The 24,235-nt window shown below is 33.3% G+C and overlaps 2 protein-coding genes across 4 annotated transcripts; one reads left to right on the forward strand and one right to left on the reverse strand.

Moving 5' to 3' along the window:
• Positions 1–732: 732 nt before the first annotated feature.
• On the forward strand, positions 733–8,535 carry LOC105161652 (glycosyltransferase BC10). The gene is made up of 11 exons (XM_011079407.3): positions 733–1,152; positions 2,221–2,733; positions 4,195–4,293; positions 4,930–5,030; positions 5,105–5,176; positions 6,053–6,143; positions 6,512–6,592; positions 7,236–7,298; positions 7,401–7,523; positions 7,912–7,950; positions 8,034–8,535. Exons 2-11 carry the CDS (start codon positions 2,350–2,352, stop codon positions 8,160–8,162), a joined length of 1,182 nt encoding a protein of 393 aa, XP_011077709.1. The 5' UTR covers positions 733–1,152; positions 2,221–2,349; the 3' UTR covers positions 8,163–8,535.
• A 5,615-nt stretch (positions 8,536–14,150) lies between these two features.
• Positions 14,151–19,099, reverse strand: LOC105161654 (oxysterol-binding protein-related protein 4C). 3 transcript variants are annotated; one of them, XM_011079411.3, is made up of 7 exons: positions 18,943–19,099; positions 15,973–16,131; positions 15,616–15,861; positions 15,395–15,491; positions 14,996–15,293; positions 14,642–14,744; positions 14,151–14,471 (listed from the first exon to the last, which is right to left on the reverse strand). In XM_011079411.3, exons 1-7 carry the CDS (start codon positions 18,943–18,945, stop codon positions 14,217–14,219), a joined length of 1,161 nt encoding a protein of 386 aa, XP_011077713.1. In that variant the 5' UTR covers positions 18,946–19,099; the 3' UTR covers positions 14,151–14,216. The 3 variants fall into 3 exon arrangements, with proteins under 3 accessions (XP_011077713.1, XP_011077712.1, XP_011077714.1); XM_011079410.3 differs by having other exon boundaries at positions 15,973–16,134; positions 18,943–19,078; XM_011079412.3 differs by having other exon boundaries at positions 14,996–15,287; positions 15,973–16,134; positions 18,943–19,067.
• Positions 19,100–24,235: the final 5,136 nt, after the last annotated feature.

The following is a 24,235-nucleotide window of genomic DNA, read 5'->3' on the forward strand; positions in this document are numbered from 1 at the left end:
TAATTAGTACAAAATTCTTTATAATCAACAATAATTAAATACCCAAAACAAATAATAATAGTAATAATAAATGCGTGCTATAACTCTTTTTAAATTTTTTAATTCATGTGATGGTGAAAATAAAAAGCCACTGAATATTATCTCTCTGAAAAAATATAAAAAAAAATCCACGTATTTTAGAATAAACATTTTTAGTGCTGATGAAGTAGTTTACGCGGGTTTGTTATGAGTTGACGATCGTTGACTTATAATACATAATTCAGTAAAATAAGGGTTTGATTTCTAATTCACAAACAGAGTTGCGGCAACAATGTTGAGCAATATTTTTTACTGACTTTGACAAGAAAAATATTTTACGACCGTTAATTCTTCTCGTTGAGGTAGTTACGAGTTTAATTCGATTAGATTTTTTTGTACAATAAAAATTGGTAAACAGAAAATACTTAAATATGTTTTTATTTCTTAAGGAATTGATATAATTAGGATTACACACAAAATAATTGAGTATTTTTTTTTTTTTTCTCACATCTTCCCTATTATTTTTCCTCCAATTTTATGTTTTCTCAATTAAGCTTTTCATCTTATTATTTATTAAATAAACCTAAAACCAAAAATATTTCCCACGCGTTCTCCCCAGCGCGTGGTCAGTGTTTCCTAATTTTTCCAAAAAAGGTAATTTTATAAATTTGTTTGGAAAAAATAGCCGGCAGAAGTGTTTTTGTGCTTGGACGGAGCCATAGAACCCATAGAACGTTCAACTCTCTCTGTCTCTCTCCCTAAATACAAATACTAATACAAATACAAATTCTCCCCCAAAAAACACACATACTACACACACTGCTCACACACCAGAACTTCGAATCCTCCAAACCCATCCGCAAAATCCTTACATATATTATATATGTATCCATCTGTATTCTGGAGATTTATCTAGGTTTTTTCATATATAATCTATATATATATATAGTCATCGTCTCAGCATACGCACAGTCTCTCTGATTGATTCAATTATTTGAAGTGCCCTAGATCTCACACATATACACTGTAGTTATTTATATAGGCCTACGTATACATTGCATACAGATCTTTCTGCTTCAAGATTCAACTTTTCCGATCTCTTTTTCCAGCTCTCTCGACTGTCCAATCAATCAGGTACTGTTCGCTGTGGGAATGCATAAATGATCTTGGTTTTAAGTGTTTATCGTTGCTTGTTTAACGGGTTGGTTTTTGATTTCTGTATAGTTTTTGGTGGGAGTGGGGGAAAAGGTTCATTTAATGCTGCTGTTATGGGGGCTACATTTATTTGCGTATTCCGTTGTATACGGCGGTATCTTTTCCGTATGTGTGTAGACAGAGTTCAAACATGACATATGATATGTTTGATATCTGAGTGGTTCGTGTATGCGTGCGGGGTTGGAGTTGTGATTTGAAGAGGGTTGCAAAATTCTGGATTCGGTTAAGACTCGGGTTGCGTTTTGACTTTCTGGTTGCGACATCTTTTTCCCGTTGATTTTTGACTTTTTGTGGCCATGAATTTGTGGGGTTCTTTGTTGGTTACGGGGGCTAGGAAATTCGAATCTACCAAATTCGTTACCATATACCTTTCATTCGATTTCTATTAACCCCAATTTGATCCTTTGTGATTTGAGTTTCTTAACACTAGGATCTCAAATCCAGACACTTGTATGAAGGACTGATTATTTCCCCCTCTTTTTTCCCCCTTCTTTCTGATCCTTTCTACACGATGGAGCAATTCTTTTGTAACATTTTTAAAATTTGGTCTAGTGCTCAGTCAGATTGGAAATTTGTTGTGGATGATGTCTTATGGTGAATGCTAATCTCTGGTGACTTGAACTTTATGATAAGATGCACAAGTTATGTTTTTGCACCCTTTAGACTCTGAAGTTGGGGATTTCATATATTACAGCAGATTTGAGCTGTAATGATATTTCTCATCTTGATATATAGCAGTTCTCAATTATCTTACAACCTTCTCAATCTGAAACTGGTGCACATTCTTTTTGCTAGTTTTTAGTGCTGCCCAGTAAGCATTTTGTCATATGGAACTTCTGTTCCTCTTACTATAGTTTTCCTTGCTAATCACCATGCCACTTTAAATTTAACTGGAGTTTGAGATACACTTCAATCTTCATTGAAGTAATTGAAATTCGTAATTCTCATGCTAGCTGGATATGAGTTATATACATGGCTGTTCTGCAGGTTTAGATTCTGATTGACCTGGTGTTTCGGGGTCTGCTTTAGGCCCAGTTGATACATCACTTGTCGTGGTAGCTGGGGAAGAAGAAACAAACTATTTGTTGGGGTTGAACTGTGATGCATCATTTCTAGATGAAGTCAGCTCAGGCGTGGCGTCTAGGCATGAAAGACATGCCCATGCTGCCTGCGCCCCGCCATCGTGGTCATTTAAAGAAGCCAACATGGATTATCATATTGGTTTCTTTAGTTAGCTTATTTTTAGTTTGTGCATATGTGTATCCACCCCAGAATTCTGCAGCATGTTATGTATTCTCATCTCGTGGTTGTAAGGCATTACAAGGTTGGCTTCCGCCAGCGCCTGTTAGAGAACTAACGGATGATGAGATTGCTTCTCGTGTTGTAATTAGAGATATTTTGAATATGAATCAAAGTATACCGAAGAATCCCAAAATTGCTTTCCTGTTTCTGACACCAGGGGCATTACCATTTGAGAAGCTATGGGATAAGTTTTTCCAGGTACTTGGTTTTTCTTTAATGCTGAATTCCATTTCAGTTACTATTATTAACTGCTTCTGCAAATCTTGACGCAAATAGAGTGTCTTTCATAGAATTGTAATCTATATAGAGCATTTATGTCTTTTGGTTTGCACATGAGTTGCTTGTAGAATCTGATACTGACTAGTAACGATGGCTAGCTTGTTTAGGACACGTGTTGATTTTATGCTTGTTAGCATTAAATTCATGAATGCGGTATAAGATTGCACAATTTTTATGGTAAGAGGTGCATTGTATTGCCTCCTATGTGCTTATGAATATAATTTTCTCCTTAGGTTAAATTGGATTTTGTATCAAACTTGTTGCCTGCTTCTGAGTAGGGTGAAATTGTTTTGAATGTCAGCTTCATTTATGTTCTACTTGGTGAAAGCATGCTGCAGGTGTATGATTAAGGGGAGAATATTTATTTTGATTTTTGCAACGGTAGAAGGCAAATGGATACATGTTATAGCAGTATATGGAAAACTTCCATATAATACCTAGTGTACTATGAATTAATTGGGCACATATCATCAATGATAACTTAATGGATGGGTCATGCTCTATGGATAATGGATGTTATTCAAACTACCACAGATAAATCGTTTATTATATTTTTTAGTTGCTATGCATTGTTTAACGACTGATGCCATTCTGGACTTAACATTTCTGTTGGATTTTTTACTGTAGTTATGGAAGTGTCTATTTTTTATAACAGTCCAGTTTTATATCAGTTAAAACATTGTTTCCTCTCAAGACTGTTGCTTTATCAATGGATAATCTCTATTTTTTTTTTTTGGCGAAGTTCATCTAGGTAGGAAAAGTATTTGAGAGCTTCTGCAAAAGCAAAAATAAAATTACGTTGATGCTTCTGTATTTTCTATGCATGATGATGTTTCCAAACCACAAGAAAATAGAGATAGTGGTATCCCAGATGTGCTATTTTTCTTGTACAAAATTGCCCACCTTAATGTTCAAAAGATAGTTGATATAAATTAGTCAGATAAAATTGTACTCTATCTAAGTTTAAACTGTATGCATTGTCTACACTCTGACAATATCTGTCCTTTAAGACCATGAGCCTGTCGCTACGTGAGCTCTAAGTTTGCTTTCTGATTTATATCTTAAATCATTGGGGTGTATACTCCCTGGATTGAAATGGTGCTATAAGCCTAAATTTGTTGGATCAGCAGTGTGTGGATTTTTTAATGCATTGTGAAATATCAAGTTATGTTGAGGTGTAAGAATGTAGGAAGTTGGCTGCACTACTGCTGCTATGAGGTTAAAACTGAAAGGAAATAGCATTAGCTTCATTAGGTGAAGGTGGGAAAGAATATGCTATTTGTTTTATAAACTTTACTGTTTTACTTTGTGTTTTTGGGTGGTAGTCAATCTTTTTAATCTGAAGAAAACATGATCCCAAATTTTCCCTCTATGTGGCAGGGCCATGAAGGCAGATTCTCAGTGTATGTGCATGCGTCCAAGGATAAACCTGTACATTTTAGCCGTTATTTTATCAACCGGGAAATTCGTAGTGAGAAGGTATTTTCCTCATTTCTTTACTTGTTCTTGTTCATTCCAAAGCAATAACAAAAAATAAATTATGTTTATGGAGTTCAGTATTTATCCAAACTTATCTTCAAGTGTCTGTTTTTTGTGTATCTATCTTATTCTACCAAAAGAGAAGTAGAACTTTAAGCCGACACATGGATAAAATAAATATATACATATGTCTATGACTGATGCTGAATGGGGGTTTAGTTTTGTGCTCATCTGGTTTCAGCGCAGTGCTAAATGTAACACCATTGTTGACGTGTACATTGTGAAAACACATCTTAATTTTCAAGTCAATTGACATCACATTGTCTTGTATAATGTAAATCCACCTGTTCATTGAACTTGATCTGCTATATTGAACTGAAACCACTATTTTTATTACTTTTTAACTTATTTGTAATAATGTGGACTAGTGATACTCCCACAACCCAATTTTTATTCTTTGTTTGTTAAAGAATTAGTGCCTCTTAACACAAAGGAAATCTCAAAATTTTCTTTGGGCATAGAGATTACTATTTTTGACCTTTTGCTTAAGTATCATCTAAAAGTCGAGACGACCTACTGTCAGTAGAACTGTAATTGTCATTAGCTTAACATTCTATTAATGGTTCACAATTGCAGGTAGTATGGGGAAAAATTTCAATGGTTGATGCAGAGAGGCGGCTTCTGGCAAATGCGCTGAAAGATCCCGACAACCAGCAGTTTGTACTACTTTCAGACAGGTTACTATAGAATAGTCCTCAGGTTCTTAATTTGGTGGTTTAGATACTAATTAAGCATTTCTCCTGGAATGCAGCTGCGTACCACTTCGTGATTTTGATTATGTGTACAACTATCTCATGTACACCAATGTTAGTTTTGTAGACTGGTAAGTCTGCGAATCTTTGGATTTTGTCACCCTTCATTTTTTGGTGTAGCATCTTGAATAGATGTTGACTTATATCTTTTGTTCTGCATTGTGAAATGAAAAATGAAATGCAGCTAATTTAGCAAATCGTACAAAAGTGATATCCACAAAAGAATAATAAACAGCGAGACTCAAGTAGTGGAAAAATGAAAACAACTTAATTGGATTGACATGTAGTACCTGTATGGAATACCGATAATTACTGAAACCTATGAGGTTTGTGTGAATACAACATCCATCTCTCCTAATGCTAACACCAGTACGAGAAACCTAACATTTTTATATGAATCGACTGTTTTGCTTTAGTTAAAAGTCACACTAATCTCCCTTGAGATTTTTCCAAATTACAGAGCTGCTGTAGGGTTTGACACATTATAATTATATTCCTTTAGAATTTTCTATTGGGTAGTTAGATCCCTTATGGTTTATCCTAATAAATAATGAATTATCGTTGTTGTGGTGCTCATTAATTTTGAAAAATAGATAAGGTAATTGAAACAATAAAATGGAAGAGATGCATAAGTAATATTCTACATCGTAATGATTTTAATTAAAATAACTTAGAATACATTTTATTGTGGAATATAATTTAACATTTTTATTGTAAGTCAGAAATGTAAATCTCTATAGAATTTAATCTAAATTGGATAAAACTCAAAATGATTTTTCTGCAAATATGAACGAACTTGAATGGATGTTTCTGTAATTGTCATTAGTGAATAAGAGACTTCAGCCTTAAGTTTCTACTTATTCTTATCTGACTACCATTATGGTGATTAACATCAACAATGGTTAAAGATTAGTATGAGATGTAAGCACTACTCCTGTTTCCTGCAGCTTTGAGGATCCTGGGCCACATGGAAGTGGCAGGTACATTGAGTATATGTTACCTGAAGTTGAGAAGAAAGACTTTCGAAAGGGTGCCCAGGTGTGTTTCATATTTTGGCAGCATTTGTGCAAAGAAAAAACTTTCAAATATATTCTTTCCATTCTTCTCATTTATTACTTTGAAAAAGCATAATATGTGACAAACAATGCTCTCTATAATCTATGTGAAATTTTATATTGTTTATGAATTTCATTTTTAAAGTAAGAAGGAAGTCCATTATTATTGCATTGCCATGTCCAGTAGTTTATTATCAAGTTATCTAAAATGATACACTCCAACTGTATAGAGTTAATGTCTGTGCTTGCTTGCATCACAAATTCAGTTAGATTAACCTAATTTCAATTTGCTCAATTTAACACCTTCAGTTACCTAGTTGGAATAACTATTTTTGTTACTGGGCAATACAGTGGTTCACTATGAAGCGGCAACATGCTCTTATAATCACGGCTGACAGTCTCTACTATTCAAAATTCAGGGATCATTGCAAGGTGACCAGCAGTTTGCTTTATGAGACAACTTACGATTGTTTGATAATAGTTTTAATTTGTGATGATTTACTAGATATCTAACTGTATACACTTGGAAACTCCCTCTAGCTATTTATTTCTATACTAATTCATTCCTGTGGCCTGTACAAGTTTGTGGATTTGCTCAAAAGTCTACCTGTTCATGCCATGAGTCCATGACTACTCCACAATCTGTAACATGGTGGGCTGAGGGATTACTATCTATTCTCAATATAAGTGGAAATGTATAGATTCCTCGATGAACTGCTTCGCTATTGAGATAAAAGATGGACACTCTTTTACTTGTGAAAGCATTGAGGAAAAGCAGATTATTATGCTTTTAAGTTTTTATGTGAATTTAACATTATACCAAGATAAAACCCTCTTGACATCACTCTCTGATAAACATGTTGCCACTTTTCATTTTATTTTCCAAAGGAGATTATTGACTGCATGTGCCCTGTATTTCAGTTGAGGGTTCTAGTTTTTTCATTCTTCTGCTTGGAGCTTTTAACTTCTAATTGGTTGCCCCAATATCAATTGTCTGCTGTTACTTTTCTTTTGTTTATTACTTTACTAGCAGATTTTACTGAGTTGACTGTTCCATTTGTTTTTGATTAAACAGCCAGGCATGGAAAAGGGACGCAACTGCTACTCTGATGAGCACTATTTGCCCACCTTTTTCTATGTAAGAACCTTTCTGCTTCCTTTTTTTTGTCAAAATGTCTCCCTCTCGAATTTTTATTTTTTTCTTTATCTTAATCAGTATAGTTTCGACTGGTCATTTCAGATGCTTGATCCAGCTGGAATAGCCAATTGGTCCGTAACACATGTTGATTGGTCCGAAGGGAAGTGGCACCCAAAATCGTACAGAGCACAGGATGTGACCTTAGAGCTGATGAGAAATATTACGGTATGACTGCTCTTTCTAACCTTTTACCTTGATTCCATTTAAGTTTTTCATTCATTCTCACTGAATCCTAAATCACTTCAATTTCCAAGTTCTTCCTCTTGCATACTTATTCGCAGATTTTTTCCCTTGCACTCTATGATGGATTTATATAATTCTTGTAATTTATTGCACGAACTATATCACTGGAAGGGGATTGAACTATTATAAACATGGTTTTTGTGATATTATTGATCCATGTTTGTGTTATACAATTTTCTGGGCTCCATTTTATTGCATCAGGCACCTTGGCCTCCCAATCCAGAAAGCATAATAGTTCTGCTTTATATCTTGCTTTTTGTCTGAATTGGCTAAAGACTGCAAACTCACTTTTTTCCAATTATTGTTGCAGTCTATTAGTGACAGCGTGCATGTTACAAGTGACGAAAGGGTCAGTATTTTTTTTCCCCTAGACTATGTGAGGGTTATGTAGTTCAGTATTGATGATGAAAACTTTATTCTTCTCCACTGCAGAAAGAAATCCAGATTAGACCATGCTTGTGGAATGGAAATCAACGGCCATGTTATTTGTTTGCCAGGAAATTTCTACCTGAAACGCTTGATAATTTATTGCAACTATTCCCCAATTATACATCCATTTGAGTGCGGAGGTGATAACTTCAGTATTGATTTTTTGGTCGAGTCAAGTGTTGCATTCGACCCCCATTGTCTCCATTTCTTGTGTGGCTTTCTGCTCCCCAAGATCGCTTCTTTTTGAGTGCAACGGCAAACTGGCAGAATGTAAAGGGTGACTTCAAATGAAGCTGAAAGGTGAAGAAATGGCCGATGTTGCTTCCTTGGGGACAATGATTTGATGTTTAAAAATTTCCCCTACATTTGGGCTATTTATGTTACATTCTGATCTTGGGACAAAATTTGTGGGGACTTAGGGCAGCATTTTATGGCTGACCTTTGTAGAAGTTGGATTATAAAGTTGCAAATATTCCCTTGGCAATTACAGTTATCTTTTTCTTTCTCCTGCTTCTTCAATTATTTAATTAAATTGTCTCCCCATTTTTCCTTGGCAGGAAAAAGAGATTGTGATATATAGCTGTGAGAAAATACCTTCTTTTGCACATTTGCCATCTCAAAAAGCCCTTGTCTGATCAACTTCTCAAATCTTCATTGCCTGTTTATATGATTAAAATTTATGTTTTCTTGGCTAATTTCTTGTTCATGTCCCTTTACTTACTGGTACAGATTAGGTTACGTTAGGAATGATTTCTCTGGTATATATGTAATTTGCAATTAGTATTTGTTGTGATTTATTTCTTCCAATTTACAACGTTTATTTCTTTTTATAAATATATCGCATCAAATTCATCATATTTGATTTAATTTTGAAAAATATTTACAATAGAACATAAAACTAAAGTTACATTCTCTTATCTGATAAATATTATAAAATTATATAACTATTACATAAAATTTTGCCTTTCACTGCACACACTAAGTGTACCACGACCGCAAACATATATGAAGTACTATCAGGGGGTGATCTTATCAATACCGTGTCCTATAATTCCTGGCTGGCTTTCCAAAAGCTGGATTGGTACCCGTCTTAAGATCCGATTAATTAATCCAAACCCATTTCGCTACAGGCAAGTCGGATTCCGATTTAGCCCCGACCCATTGCCATGCGTAAAATGATCGGAATTCTCAAAACTCAAAATGCAATCTTACATAAGTTGATATGTAATTAGTTATTTTTTTTTAAAGTGTATATCAATCACATAACAAATTTATTCTATTTTATCATATAAGTAGTTAAAATTAGATCCAACCCGAGTTAGAATTTTTTCGTTCATAGAGGTTTGATTCCCAAGATTTCAGTTTCAATAACATTACAATAAAACCGCAGGTTGCCTGCATTGCATGCAATCCTAATAAATACTCATCAAGAATTAATACCAACGCTATGAGTAACTCCCAACACTTCATTCCACCAATAAAAACCAACCAAAAATCATTTCAACCCTCAATCGACATCCACACATGGCGCCGTCCCTCGCCGGAAACCCCAAACCCATGGCCCCCATTATCCTGCTCTTCTCCGCCGCCCTCCTTTTCTCCGTCGCCTCAGCAGCGAGTAGTCCACAATCACCAGCCCGGCGGCGGGATACCGTGGAGAAGTGCGTGAACCTCCTCTTCGATCCTCCGGCCGCGGCTCCGCCCAAGTTGAAACGGATCCTGTGCAGGGACCTGCTCCGGTCGATCGTTATTTCTTTCAAAGTCACTGGAAAGTTGTCGCCTGAATATGTTGCAGCGCTGGAGAAGCTGCCGAAATTCAAGCGAGACCCGAGCGCATTGAAGAAATTCCTCTGCGGGCTTTCTCCGGAGAAGAAATTTGGATGCGAAAATCGACCAACAGTACGAAAATGAATAATGTTATACGATTTTCTTGAGTTGTAGATAGAGAATATTTGTTATTAAAAAGATAAAAGAAATGGTGTGGAGATGTGTATATATATATATATATGTATGTATAGGTGGTGCATGCATGCATGTCAAGAAACATACCGTATCTATATATACATCCTAATGGTTGCAAATTTGAATAATGATTAATTTCTTCAGGGTATTGATAAGGGTTTTTTGTTGTTCTCAAACAAGAATCAGTATGAATACAATTATCCGCAAAATCATTAATTTATAAAATAATCAAGAAGAAAAAAGCAAATTTATAAAATTTGTTTACCTTGTCAAGGGTAACTGTCGCTTTTATCCCTCAACTATGCTATTTATTTGGATTTAATCCTTCTGATTTCAAGCTCATCACATTTATCCTCCACGTTTGAAAATTTTATTAAATATGATCATTGTGGTAAAAATTCATTAAAATTATATAAGGATGAAGTGGGTCCCAAAAAAATTGGAAAAATGTAAATCCCTTTGTGCATTCCTGCAATTGAACTCGAACAAGAGAAAATAGTATAATACCACTACACGAATGCCTTTTATATATTTTTTTTATGGATTAAAAGTATTTTTGGTCCTTTAATTATACTCATTTCTTATTTTAGTTCTTTAATTTTTTAGAATTGTAAAAAAGTCCTGTAAATTTTTAATTTGCTCGGGTTTAGGACACTTCTTGCCGAATTTTTTTAAAATTGCTGGAAAACAGCACATGTTACTCACGTGCCGATCTTAAATTCGGGGAAGAAATATAATTGGCTACAGCTTTAGTGACATGGCTTTGAAAAATGATGATGTGGCATCCACAGCCATGTTAACCCCTCTTCTCAAATTCACCCTCCCTACATCCCTAATCTGCCTACCATCTTCACCCCATGAATCATCGCCGCCGCCATTACTCTGAAACCTCCACCTGCCACCATCACTCTCTCTCTCCTCTCATTTTGGTGAGGCCACCACCACCAGTTGCGTGAGGATGCCTGCCCCCCAACTCACTCACTCTATCATATTTGGGTGGCAAAGTAAATTGGGGTTTTTTTGGTTTGTCTGCGAACCGAGAGTTTTGTGATTTTTGTGTAATTTTTGTATAATTGTAAATTTGATGCAATAATGATTTTTCTAGTTAACTTCTAATATGTTTCTGTAATTTCGTTGAATTTCTATAAATTTTGGATAATTTCTATTGTTTTTGTGAATTTGTAAATTGGGCTTTTCTTTTTCTTCTTCTTCTTCTTCTTCTTCTTCTTCTTCTTTCTTTTTCTTTTTTTTTTTTTTTTTTTTTTAAAGTTTGTCCAAATTAAGAGGTTTGTGATTTTTCTGATGGAGGTCTGAGAGAGTGATGGCGGCGGTGGTGAGCGAAGGGGTGGGCAAATTAGGGATTTAGGGAAGGGAGTTGGGGAGAAACTTAGGAATTGGGGAAGAGGGGGTGACATGGCATTGGATGCCACATCACCATTTTTTAAAGTCATGAAAGTAATAGCCAATTATATTTTATTCCCCAATTTAAAATCTGCACGTCAGGAACATGTGCCGTTTTCTGACCACTTTAAAAATCCAGCGAAATATGTCCTAAAATTGAGCAAATTAAAACTTACAGGACTCATTTGCAATTTTAGAAAGTTAAAGAATTAAAGAACAATACTCATTTTATTTGAGCTGTTTGCATATATAAAAATATATACTCATTCTTATTTGATACATATTTTGTTAATAATTTTTTAAAGTTTAGTGACTTAAAATTATTTTAATATAATTAAATTTTTATATGAAATTACTATTTTACTTTTGCTATCGAAATCAAACCCGGTGAAAATGGTTTTCTACTCAAAGTCGATGGAGCTCTTCCAAACAGTCCCTTTTAGCGTGATGGTCCACTACTCCACTGTTAGAAAACAATAAACATGCCGTGATCAAAGGGTTTCCAAGTCTTGAGAATCGATCAACTTCCGACAAGCACCATCAAGCGGGGTCCAATTTCTCGTGTGCAGTGGGGTAATCACAGGTAATCACAAGAACAGAATGCTCCCATTATCATCTTCATTTTCAACCTGCCTTCTTACAATCAACATAGTAGGTAAACTCAATAAAGAAAAACACAAACTAGAAAGCTCCTCATTTTATATATATATATATAGTATATAAATGATGGTGTTCGATTCATAATACTTAATTTAGTAAAATACTGGATATCAATATACTTATTATGTTAATTAGTAGAGCTATGTGATAGCTGCAACGAAATTTAATTCGATTTATATTTATTTTTAAAATAATAAATAGAGAAAAATGATAAATTATAATGAGTTCTCTTGAAATTTGTCATAATTACAATTATCCCTTCATTATTTGAAAAATTAACAAATACCTCTCATGATAACTCATTGTAAGAAAGTATTTGTTACACGATCGTAACCTTTAAGAAGTATTTATAATTTTTTAAATAATAAAAATATATTTATAATTATAAAAAAGTTTGAAAAGCCCGTTATAGTTGACACGGTAGAAAAATGACATGGTCAATTAGAGTTGCATGTACGATGAACGGGCCAAGGGAACTTTTGTCTTACTGTCTGACCTTGATTAAATCCAGGTCCACTCAAACAGACAGGTCTGGTTAGTGATCAAAACCAGAAACTATTATTGCCTGATTATTATTATGTTTTCATAATAATAATTCGCTGAGTTGAAATCCAAACTGAGTCATCAAAGACTTTTCCTGCTCTATCCCTAACTGCAAGGAACACAAGAACATCAATGGTAAGATCTCTTAGTACAAATCAGGCTCGACTTTTAATTTAATTATATAACGAGTACGTTACATTTATAATATAATTAATGTTCGGTCTAGAAAAAATAATCAATTATAATAAAAACTACAAAAATGTTTGTAATAAATTGATTGATTTGACGTGATCATATTGTTAGAATTTTCTACCCTCGGTAAGGTTGATCATGATTTATATGATCTTACTCAATGCATTATATTCTCAACATATTTGCACTGAGTAGAGAGAGAGAGATGGGGTGCAATGTCTCTTGCATAAGATTATCACCCTCATCAAAACAATCAAAAACCAAAACAAACATAAGAATTGTACATTTGAATGGGTATATTGAAGAGAGATCTGATCCTGTCACAGTTGCTCAAGTCACTGGCAAGCCACCAACGCATTTTTTGTTCACTCAGGCACAGCTGCTGGCTGCTGCCTCCACGCCAATGAAACCAGACGTTCTCCTTGAACCCGGCCGCATATACTTCTTGCTGCCGTATACGCTCTTTGCCTCCAACATCTCACCGCTAGACTTGGCCCCAGTAGCCAGGAAGCTGGCCTCCATGGCTCAAAACAGCCTCTCCAAATCCAAGTCGGGAAACGCTGCTAACGGCAATAGCCCGGTTTGGAGCTCACTGGCAGCGAGTCCTAACCGGCTGGTTTCGGATCAGAGCAGCATCATAATGGACAACGATCAGGTGTTATCAGGAGTGCAGTCATCATCCAAGTCCAGGTCATGGAAGCCCCTTTTGGCTACAATTTGCGAGATATCGTTCCAGCGGATGAGTGAATCAGATGTGCAGGAATGTGTGAAGGTCGATGGTGCACAGTAGCTTGGATAGGCAGGCTTGGCTTGCTTGCTGTGAACATTTTTCAGAAGTAAGTGGGTAGGTGACCTGTTTGGCTATGTAGACTTGTTTGGAACAGATTGGTTTTCATGTGAAACAAATTAAATCTGGTGCAGACAAGAAGTTAAGAATGTATGTCTTAGTACAACATAGGCTTGGATTTAGATTCCAGGCTCAAAGAACTGTTTATGTATTATCTCAGGACAAGAACCCCGGGGCAATGTAATAAGCCTATGCTTAGATCAGCTTGAATGAAATCTTCCCAGCTAAGTTAGGAATAATTACATAACACTCCCTTACCTATATTCAAATCTTTAAAGCTACTCATTCTGTTCATATAATTGCATTAACACGGGTCTACTGTGATGCCTCCACTACACCGTCGTGTGTTTGTGTAATGAAAATATCACTGACAGGCAGTATCTGCTATGAGGCATCCTGGCAACGTGTCCCAGTGTAATTATTCAAGCAGTATGAGTGATTTCTGTAACTCAATCATAGTTGAAGGAATGATCATTTAATTAAGATTACGTTGATGAGGGCGTGTTGTATTAGACTAAGACATCAATCGATGTAGTATATTTAAGCTTAATTTGAATGCAGTTTCCCCTTTAAACAAGAGATCAGTCATTAACAACAATAGGGGCTGGGGGAACCAACTTGTGAGTTGGTGAGCAGTCCCACCCACTCTCCTTGCTGTGAGATACACTAAAATGCTTAGGGGACCATTCGTCTTCTCTCGACGTTTTTTCTCTGGCTACCTGCCTTTGCCTTTCTTCGATGCAGGTCTTAGCCTCCCTCGCTTTATCCCAGCTTTTCTGCAGGATTGCTTGGTTCACTTCACCCCATACAACAGCCGACTCGGTCGACAAAACTGCCTGAATGAACAATATTTCATGATGAGCAACGCAAGACGACAATCAACAAAAATGAGCCGTAACGTTTTCAATGGGCTGTATGTTTAAAGTCGGGAGAATCTGCAATGTAAAACTTGAGCATGGGGAATATTTTTTCATTGTTGGAGAGCTTTTTTTGATAATATGTCTACCTTCGGATCCTTAACGATGGGAGTCTTCAATCCGGTGAGTGCTTCTTTTGCGCTGTAGATGACCGTCTTTTTCCCAGTCTTGACATCCTTCACCGTGACAGTTCTACACTTTGAACAACAAGCCAACTAAAAAACAATGAGATTACATGTAATGGAACTGCCAAAGCACACAATGTACTCATCTCATGCACAGACAACGGTCACCTGAAAACTAGAGTGACAGATACATACATACTTCTCCTGAGATATAGACATATTATAAAGAAACTAATTGATTTTTCTGAAGAGATTACACTGTAATTCCTATGATCATGTTTTACATTATCGATTCCCCTTTGTTTGAAAGAGAATTACCTATCCCAGTGGCCGTTAATCTCATAAACAGTCTCCATCATCGATGACAGAAAGATCTTTCCTTTAATCGACCTATGTACAGATGGTCGGGGCAAAAACGAGTTCCCTCTGTAACACAACTCTGCTTCAAGGCCAGTTTCTTGACATCGGACTGTTGCATTCCCCAACCAATCAACCCCAGGCACTGGTAAGAATCTTATGACCAGATTGGGCGGAGTCATCGTGTAAGTTTCATTCTTGTTGAGCAGCTTTAGCTGCCGCTTCCCATGCACCTCAACCTCAATGTGAGTCCCTGTTGCTTGAAATTTTAACTCTATTACAGTCCCTAAAAGGGCTAAAAGAACCAGCTATAATCATATGCAACTTAAGCTGACAACAATAAAGCATTAGGCCGATTACCGTGAAACTTTGGTAAGGGAGATTGACACCATAGCAGATCAATGTGGTGTTTCTCGTCAGTTGCATGGAGCGCACTGACAGGTGGATGATGCGAAACCTGCCCAACAACAACGAGGAAAATGTCAATGTTTAACACATTCTAATCACAGAAGTTGTGCAAATCTACTAAGGATCCATTAGGCCACCATAATAACAGCAACATCAAATACAAACACGTCTACCTGTTCTAATAGCACGTTAAGCGTACCCCTCGAAACATGATGGGACTCTCCAAGAATCGGGTTGTAAGGGGCCAACCCAAAGGCCAATGGACGTACCATCGATATGCTCCAAGCAACAACCGATACAAAACGGTTGAGCGGCGTCTCCCCCTCTGCACACTTGCTCAACATGTTGGAGCTAATGCTGTACACTGATTCTCCATAGCACTGCAGCTGAGACTTTGGAATATTGAACTGCGGCGGTAGCTGAATATACCTTAACCTTCGTAAGTCCAACGTTGTATACATGCAGAGGATGATAGTTTTGCAATAAACCGAAATTTTGCTTCAGAATCATCAGGTAATTCGAATACTTGCCTGAAGGCGGTTGAGGTCGGATCCTGGCCGTACGTTGGTGAGAAGGCTTAGAATGCGTTGGATGATGTTGGGAGCTTTATACTTGGAATTGGATTCCTCGCCTTCCAGTGACAACGGTGCAGTTAGTACAGCTTTTGTGCCGAAGTCGCATTCTGTTACCTGCTTCGTACCAAGTTTATTTGTGCATGTATACTAAAAACTCGTACTAATAAGCTATAATCAAGTTCATTTACAGTGAGTTGAAATGTATGGCAAGATGAGGTCAAATTCATGCTACACTCGAGTACTCTGCACTGAATCTGTAGACAATCATCACATACCTGCCCCTAATTAAGAATGAGTATGTAACAATTGTCTAACTGTCCGATGTATCAAGTATTAGACGTAGCATCTACAAATACTTTTAACCATGGTCGTTTCTTGAAATGGGCATCGATCTTTATTTATCTAATAAACCATAAACAGGGTTAAATGCATCCTTCGTCCTTTATCATGAGCTATTTAAGTTTTTAGGGTAGCATTTTAATTCTATATTTTTTTTATTTTTTTGGAATTTCAGTCTTTTTTTTTTTAGTGGGTGTTCAGTTCCATAGGCAAAAAAGGTGAATTCAATAAAATAATAATTAAAATCATGAAAATTAAAAAGATATATGATCAAAATAGTATCATAAAAAGTTGAAAGATAAAATGTAAAATAGACTAACTTACGAAATAAAAAATGCATTTAAACCACAATAAACATATATATAGTGAGTGTAAGAAAGTGTTTAGCATAATTTAGACTGTCAACGGGTGGTTATTACCCTACTTGGATCCATACCTTATAAATATCTATCTCAATTTTTTTATACCCTACCTAAAAAATACCTATATCTAGACACTAAATGGGGTTTGGGTTTTGAGTTTGGGCACGGGAATAATATTTATTTTATTTTATTTTTGAATATGAATAAAATATTATTTATCTATTTACACCCCACGTCATATATAATTGTAGCAATTGTTTTATTTATTGCTACACCTAACCTAAATCACTTTATTTATTTTCTTATTTGTAGGGACTGCATATGCGTTAGAACACAAAGAACCAAAAAAGAGAAGAATTAATTACAAATACTTTTATTTAATTTCCCAAAGTGGGGCCATTTATGTATATCATCATTAATGAAATCGAATAAATTAAACTACATATGTTACCAAAATCATTGTTCCGACCGGTGAACAAAAGGGTTTTGGTCACAATTGTCCCATATGAAGTGGGCCTTGTAAATCAATCAATTATTAAACAAAAGAAGAAAAAGAAGCAAGATTTGGGTTTTCTCTCTTTATTTATTTTAATTTTTGTTAAATGGGTATGACGTAGATTGGGTTGTCGAAAATATTTTAATCAATAAATTTCTCAACAATTCGAAACTAAAGTCAACCTTAGGCCGAACCAAAAGTTAATTCAGAGCCTTAGACATCTAAAGAAGACCCTTTATTTGTTTTATTTCTTTATAATTTCTCAGTTTTTAAATAATTTGAATTTCAAATTTTTAATAATATAAAATAGGTATTTATATATAATAAAAATATTTATATTTATATATAGAAATTATTTATTTTTTTCCAGGTTTTCTGCTGGGAAGGTGCTAAAGTTATGAGCGGAAAGCAGCAATACAATGCAGCAATTATAGATTTGCAGATCGTACGATCAGGAATAATTGGACGCTTCTTCTATAAAGTATTTAAAAGTGGATTAGGTGCAAGCAAACTGCAAAAGTGGCACAACAAGATGCCTTTTTCTCACAACCTTTGAATAGCCATCTAATACCTTGTCCTAAACTCATTTATATAACGTCATCTAAATTAAAAATAATTCACAAAATTATCAAAGATGATCACTAAATTCAACGATAATACTTTAAATTCAGATTGTATTCCGTACTTCATACTGTAACAGTTATATGAATAATTGACACATACTTTTTCGTTTTTAGAAAATAATCAATGTATTTATCAATCTAACTATTCGTAATTCAATGTGTTTGCCATGTCTACGATCAAAAGTAGAAATATGGCATTAATCCAGAGCTTGAAAAAGACTCTTTTATATATATATATATATATATTATAGAGTAAAAGCAATAACTTAGTTGCATTTGCACTTAAAGGTAAGAAATGTGAACAAGCAAGCAATTTGCCACTTTCTAAGATTTCTTTCATACTAATTAGTGGGAAACAGATTAACTTAATCAAAACAATATTTAATTAATCAAATACCAACTTGAGTTCTACTATTATTGTTATTCTCTAATTAAGACTTGACAGGTAATATAAAATTAATTAATTATCTGTATTATACGTTAAGTATTCTTTATCTCTAAGTACATACAAACATAGTTACATACGGAGAAACTTCGTCGTCAGTTCCTAAGCCGCGAGTTTTAAGGTGATAATTTCTAAGATAAAATTAAAAAGGAAAAAATCCTAGAATTTCTCATACACCAATTATTTGCTAATTCGAAAGGTTATGATTTCCGGAAAAACAGCATTAGGACACTCCGGCCGGAGTCGGAGGGTGACCACTAGTGCACCTGATGTGTCTTTCAAAATGGTGATTGTTTGTTAGAGAATCAGTAGTTGGGGGTCTGGTAAACGTCTTGGAGCAAATTACGACCGGTCGTGATGGATCATGGCGGTTGTAACAGCGATCAAGATAGTTTCCCAAATGCAAAGTTAATTATATAAACTCGTAACCGGAAATAAATAAATACGTATCCGACGGAGAATGGATTAAGAAACTAGGGTTCATTACATTAGTTGTAGCATATAAAACTACAAATTAAGGAGAAGTAGAATTCAACAGTTAATGCTACGGGCACATATATGAACATATTCATATAACAAATATACCATCTCATTGCTCTATATATATATATATATACATACATACACAAATGAAAGAGAGAGAGAGAGAGAGAGAGATACCATTTGTGTAGACTGCACAGGCACACAAGTAAAATTTGCAGAGAGAGGGGGAGAGAGAGAGAAGAGAGGGGTTTATTAGAGTTGCGGTATGGGTGGTATTGGAAGTAGGGGGGGAAGAGTTGCCTTTTTAAAGACTTTGTTGCAGTCTGCTGAGTGCAGACACCTTCCCCATACTTTTTTTTTTTTTTTTTCTATTGGTAAGAAGAAAAACGAAACAAAAAGAACCAATTATGTTTTGATCGGATTCCTTTTCTTGGAAAAAAACTGAATACATATATATATATATATATATATGTTTTTTCTGTCAAATCTACCACTTGTTTTCTTACTATTTAATTACATATTTAGTCCTATAATTATAATTATTTGACCACTTAATCTTATAATTTGTTTGGATTGTAAAACGATCATTCATTTCTTTAATTTCAAGACTCTAGGATAAAATTGCCCAGAATTTTCAAAGTTGGCCGAAAAGTCATTATAATACTGACCATCTTTGAGAAGTCAGCTCAATTTTATCCTAAACTGCAAAATTAAAAATGTAGGCTACTTTACAACCCTGATAAGTTGAAGAATTATAGTGTCAAATGAATATTATTACAGGACTACAAATATAATTAATCCTTTTCTCAAATTGGTCAGTTGCTTTACAAATTTGTAAACTGAAATTTTAAATGTGAAATGAGTTTACTAGGTGATTAATGTTGTAATATGATTTAGGGGAAAAAAAGGTATTTTTATGCATGAAAATTGATGAAGAACGACTAATTATGGGATTAAGTTTGTAGTTACATTTATGCCCCTCCCTCCCACAAACCCCATCAAGACAGGCATGACTCAATAGACCCGACTTCTTATTTTTTTTAAGAAAAAATATTCTAGAAAAATATGTGTAAGAAAAGAAAATTCAACATGTCAATTACAAATAAAATTATTTCTGACCTAACTTAAATATTGAAATTAAAAAAAAAAAAAAAAAACCCTCAAGTACGAATAAAATTGTTCACAGCAACCAAAATAAATCATGACAATTTTCAACTCAAACAATTCATATGAATAGACATTAGATTAATTCTATAAGAGTGGGTTTGAGGGCTTGGACCCAAGTTGGTCCTAATATATAATGAATTATAAATTTATGATGTATTTCATGAGTATGAAATATAAATAACAATAGTAATTTGTGTAATTTTTTTTTTGGATAAAAAAATTTGGATGATTTTGACTTTGATCATCCATACAGGCCAGCCTCGTCATATTTTGAGAAGCATAAGTCTTTGTAAGGATACTTACAAGATATCATCATCGCTGTCCACATATGAGCAGAGTGATTTGAATACATAACTTTCTAATAGAAAATGATTCATTCTTATCGATTGAGCCAACACACCAATTATTCGCCTCAAAGTTTTGTGTTATTTCAATTCTAAACATCTTGTAGACGTACCATTTCAGATTTGGTCATTTGAAATTTTAGAATCATCATAAAACATGGAGTGAATCTTCTAATTTAGATTATCATATTGCATCTCCCATTTCATTCACTATTTGCAAGTGGTGTTTTTCTTCTTTCTTTCTTTCCTTTTTTGTTTTTTGGGTTGCAAAGAGTGTGTGGGTGGGTCCCACATGGGGATTGAAATAGGCATGGGAGATGATTGATTGAAGGAATGAGACACTGTGACCATCACGTAATATTAACTGCTGGAATGGTGCCAGATAAGCAACTGTCTTCAAAGGCCATTGACGTGTTTTCGAACTAACGATCTCTGAGTTGGAATTGTTGTTGTCGCATTTTGATTGACTTAGGTGATGATGATGCGGTGTGGCGCTAAATTGTCCTCAGTCCTCACCGAATAGTTGAGACGGGTTGAGATGATATTTGAGAAACTTGATAAGGTATGGGCTCTCGCCATACAGGAGATCCCAACCCATCTGCTCACTTATAAGACTTTTAATAAAATTACAACGATTTTTTTTTTTTAAATATGGCACAATACTGAATATTTCTTTATTATTAAATAAATTATCAATATTTTTTTAATATTTGACCAAATTATATAATTTTTATATGAATATTTTGAATTGTCAATTTTGCTTTAATTGTAGTATTTTTCTTTAAAAAATCGAATGAGGTGGATAAAAAATTTAAAAAAGTGAATTGAAAAGAATTATCCATTTAGTCCATAAAAAATAAGTAAAATTATAATTCATAATCCACAAGTGTATTTTGGTCAATGCACCACAAAAAATTGATGAAATCTAAGGAAAACTTATAAATTGAGTTAGTTGTTGAACAATTGTTAAAATTAAGAGGGTATTGCTGATATTTCAAAATGAGAAATTATGTGTAATTGTGTTAAACCACAATAGAGCTCGTTGTAATTTACACTAAGGGTTTCTTCAAAATATTTTTCAAGTTTTTATTGGTAATAAAGGTAAGAAATGAGCATTCGTATTTTCAACTTTGCTTATCGAACTCTAATAAAAAAAAATGGCTTATAAAACTTAGACCCCCTTTAAAAATGTAGAATTACATTTTATCCAAAAAAGGTTTTGAAACTTACACTTGAAATTATATTTACATGCTATAAAAAAATTACATAAATTTTTAATTTTGCCCTTCATTTAACGTTTTTATATATATATTTATACTTACAAATAAATAAAAATATAATATATATGAAATGAGGTTAATATTATTATATTTTTCCTTTATAAGTATAAAATTATTATATTAAAATATTAAATGGGGGGTTAAAATTAAAAATTTTAAGTAATTTTTTTGCAAATGTTGGCATTTTTTGTCAAAATCATAAAGAAAGGGGACCAGGTGTAAATAATAAAAATTTGAAGGGGGTGTAAATTTGATTTTGAAAATTTTTAGAAAAAGAAAAAAAAGCGTAATTTCATATTAGATGGGGTCTAAGTGTAAGTAACAAAAAAAAAAAAGTTCTTTCAATAGCTGAAAATTTCAAAAACAAGGTATTTCTAACTTTTTCTAATGTTTTTGCAAACATATAATATAAAATTTATAAAATATTAGTAATGATAGTTTTATAATTAATATAATCAAATAGATGGAGTTTGTTAAAATATTAAAATACATTAAAAACATTTACTCTTTTTTGAGCTTTTAATATTTCATTTTTTTGTCAAATACTCAGGAAAAAGCATCTACATTTAAAAAATAATAATAATATACAATAATTACAGTGGTATTTTGGGAGAAAGCTCGATTAATCATATATTAATAGGTAAATTACAACTATATTCTCCTAAATCTTGATATAATTATATATGCTCTTTAATTTTTAAAATACAATTACTCCCTCAAATAAAAAATAGTTATATAGTTCCTAAACGATGAAGTGGACATTACTACTTTACTCTTACTATTTTTTCAAATAAAAAGTATTTGAAAAGATATAAAAAGAATTTGAAGGTGGATAAAATAAACAATTCATAAGGAATATTAGTTCATAAAAATATTTTAAATTTTTTAAAAAAAATATAAAATTAATATTCATAATTCAAAAGGACATTTTGATCATATACCCACAAAAATGGACGAAAATATAATAGAGGCTAACAACATAGGCTTGTTTTTTATGGATGTTGAATTAAAGGGGGTAGTTGTAATTTCTAAAACAACGATGGAATATTTATAATTATACTAAACTTTGGAGATGTGGCTATAATTTATCTTATATTATATAATTAGTTTAAACTTCTTTTAGGTATTGCCGGGCTCTCTCCCGTTAGAAAATACAATTAAATTAAATTATAATTTAAAAATAAATCTGAATGTAATAAAAGATCATTCACATTTGGTTTATAGTATCCAATAACATCATACGCATACGTATATTGTAACAGGTCCTACTTGTAAACTATAGTATAATTTTATTATATTTTTTAAATTAAAAAAAAACGTATCAATTATTTATTAATATAATATCAACATATATATATGTGTATATAAAGGTGTGATAGAAAATTGAAAACGAGTTTCACATTTTGAAGTATTTGGATTCCTCTTATGTGCCAGCGAATGAAATTGAGACAGGTGTGGGGTCTGGCATTAAATTGTGCTCACCTAATACTGGATGGGCTGGGCAAGATGATATTTAAGACATATTTGATAAGGTTATGGGCTCGTCGGCAACTACCCTTTAAAAGAGGAATTATATTAATATTTATTTTAAAATTAGTGCTAATTAATATTTTATATTTTTTTTGTAAAATTATAAGTATATTATTTAAAATTATAGTTGTAATTATAAATATACTTTTTATTCAATAATAAAATTTTACACAAATATCTTACGGGTACATTGCAACACTCTTTTAGGAGATGTATCTGTAGATATACGAAAAATAGTGAATAATTGCATAATTAGACCTAATGCTAGGATGTGTCTATGCAATTTTCCCTTAATTAAATTGCTAATATCGGTCACAGCCGAGAATTCATACTATCTGAATTCGATGTTGAGGATTGAAAGTTCAAACCAAAATTAATTAATAATTGTCGTAGTTTTAATTATGACAAAAATATTTTTAATTTTTAGCTATGATTAATATTTTGACATTACTTGTAAAAATAACGGATTATGGTCTGACATTTAATAGTACTGACTTTTAATTTGATTCTCAAATTATTACTTTTTGAGATTTATGGTCATTTTCTTTAGTGCACTGTTAATAAAAGTTGCTTGAGAAACAGACACCTTCAATTAATTAAGTATAACAAAAAAATTTATATAATTTGTAATGAGTTAATTGAAAATGAATATAAATTTTTATTTAATTTTTTTACTGATAATAAAAAAATTCGATGAATTTTTTTAATTAATGAAATAATTTATTTATTAAACTAAAATAAATATTATGAATTTTAAATATATTTTTTAAATTATAAAAAAATAATATATAATTATAATAAAATTTAAAAGAGAGCGTTGTAATTATTCAAAATAACATTAGAGAGGCATGAGCATTTATTGCCACGTCACTTTTCCACAACCAATTGTTGTTTCCCAGTCGTTCTTATGTTTAGTCATACATCGAACATGAGGTTTCAGTGTTGATTTAGATACGGGCCCACCAAAATCATGATATACAAAGGCTGAGATAAAATGCACAACTCCCACGTTTCTAGACTTATGTTTGTTTTCATTTTTAAATTATTTTCAAAATAAATTAAAATATATTTAATGTTTGTCATCATTCAAAATACTTTATTTAGGTGTTTTTAACTGTTTTAATATAAATACATACATATATATATACA

The sequence above is a fragment of the Sesamum indicum genome, linkage group LG5 (genome assembly GCF_026168435.1).
Source record: "Sesamum indicum cultivar Baizhima isolate 11 linkage group LG5, ASM2616843v1, whole genome shotgun sequence".
Classification (NCBI taxonomy): Eukaryota; Viridiplantae; Streptophyta; class Magnoliopsida; order Lamiales; family Pedaliaceae; genus Sesamum; species Sesamum indicum.

Excerpts from the sequence above, each read along its gene's own strand:
- LOC105161652 (XM_011079407.3), top strand. The coding sequence starts at position 2,350 with ATGAAGTCAGCTCAGGCGTGGCGTCTAGGCATGAAAGACATGCCCATG. Across the intron at positions 5,031-5,104 it reads TTTGTACTACTTTCAGACAG|CTGCGTACCACTTCGTGATT; the intron begins GTTACTATAGAA and ends CCTGGAATGCAG. Across the intron at positions 6,593-7,235 it reads AATTCAGGGATCATTGCAAG|CCAGGCATGGAAAAGGGACG; the intron begins GTGACCAGCAGT and ends TTGATTAAACAG.
- LOC105161654 (XM_011079410.3), bottom strand. Across the intron at positions 15,492-15,615 it reads TTAACGTGCTATTAGAACAG|GTTTCGCATCATCCACCTGT; the intron begins GTAGACGTGTTT and ends GTTGTTGGGCAG. Across the intron at positions 14,745-14,995 it reads ATTAACGGCCACTGGGATAG|AACTGTCACGGTGAAGGATG; the intron begins GTAATTCTCTTT and ends TTCAAAGTGTAG.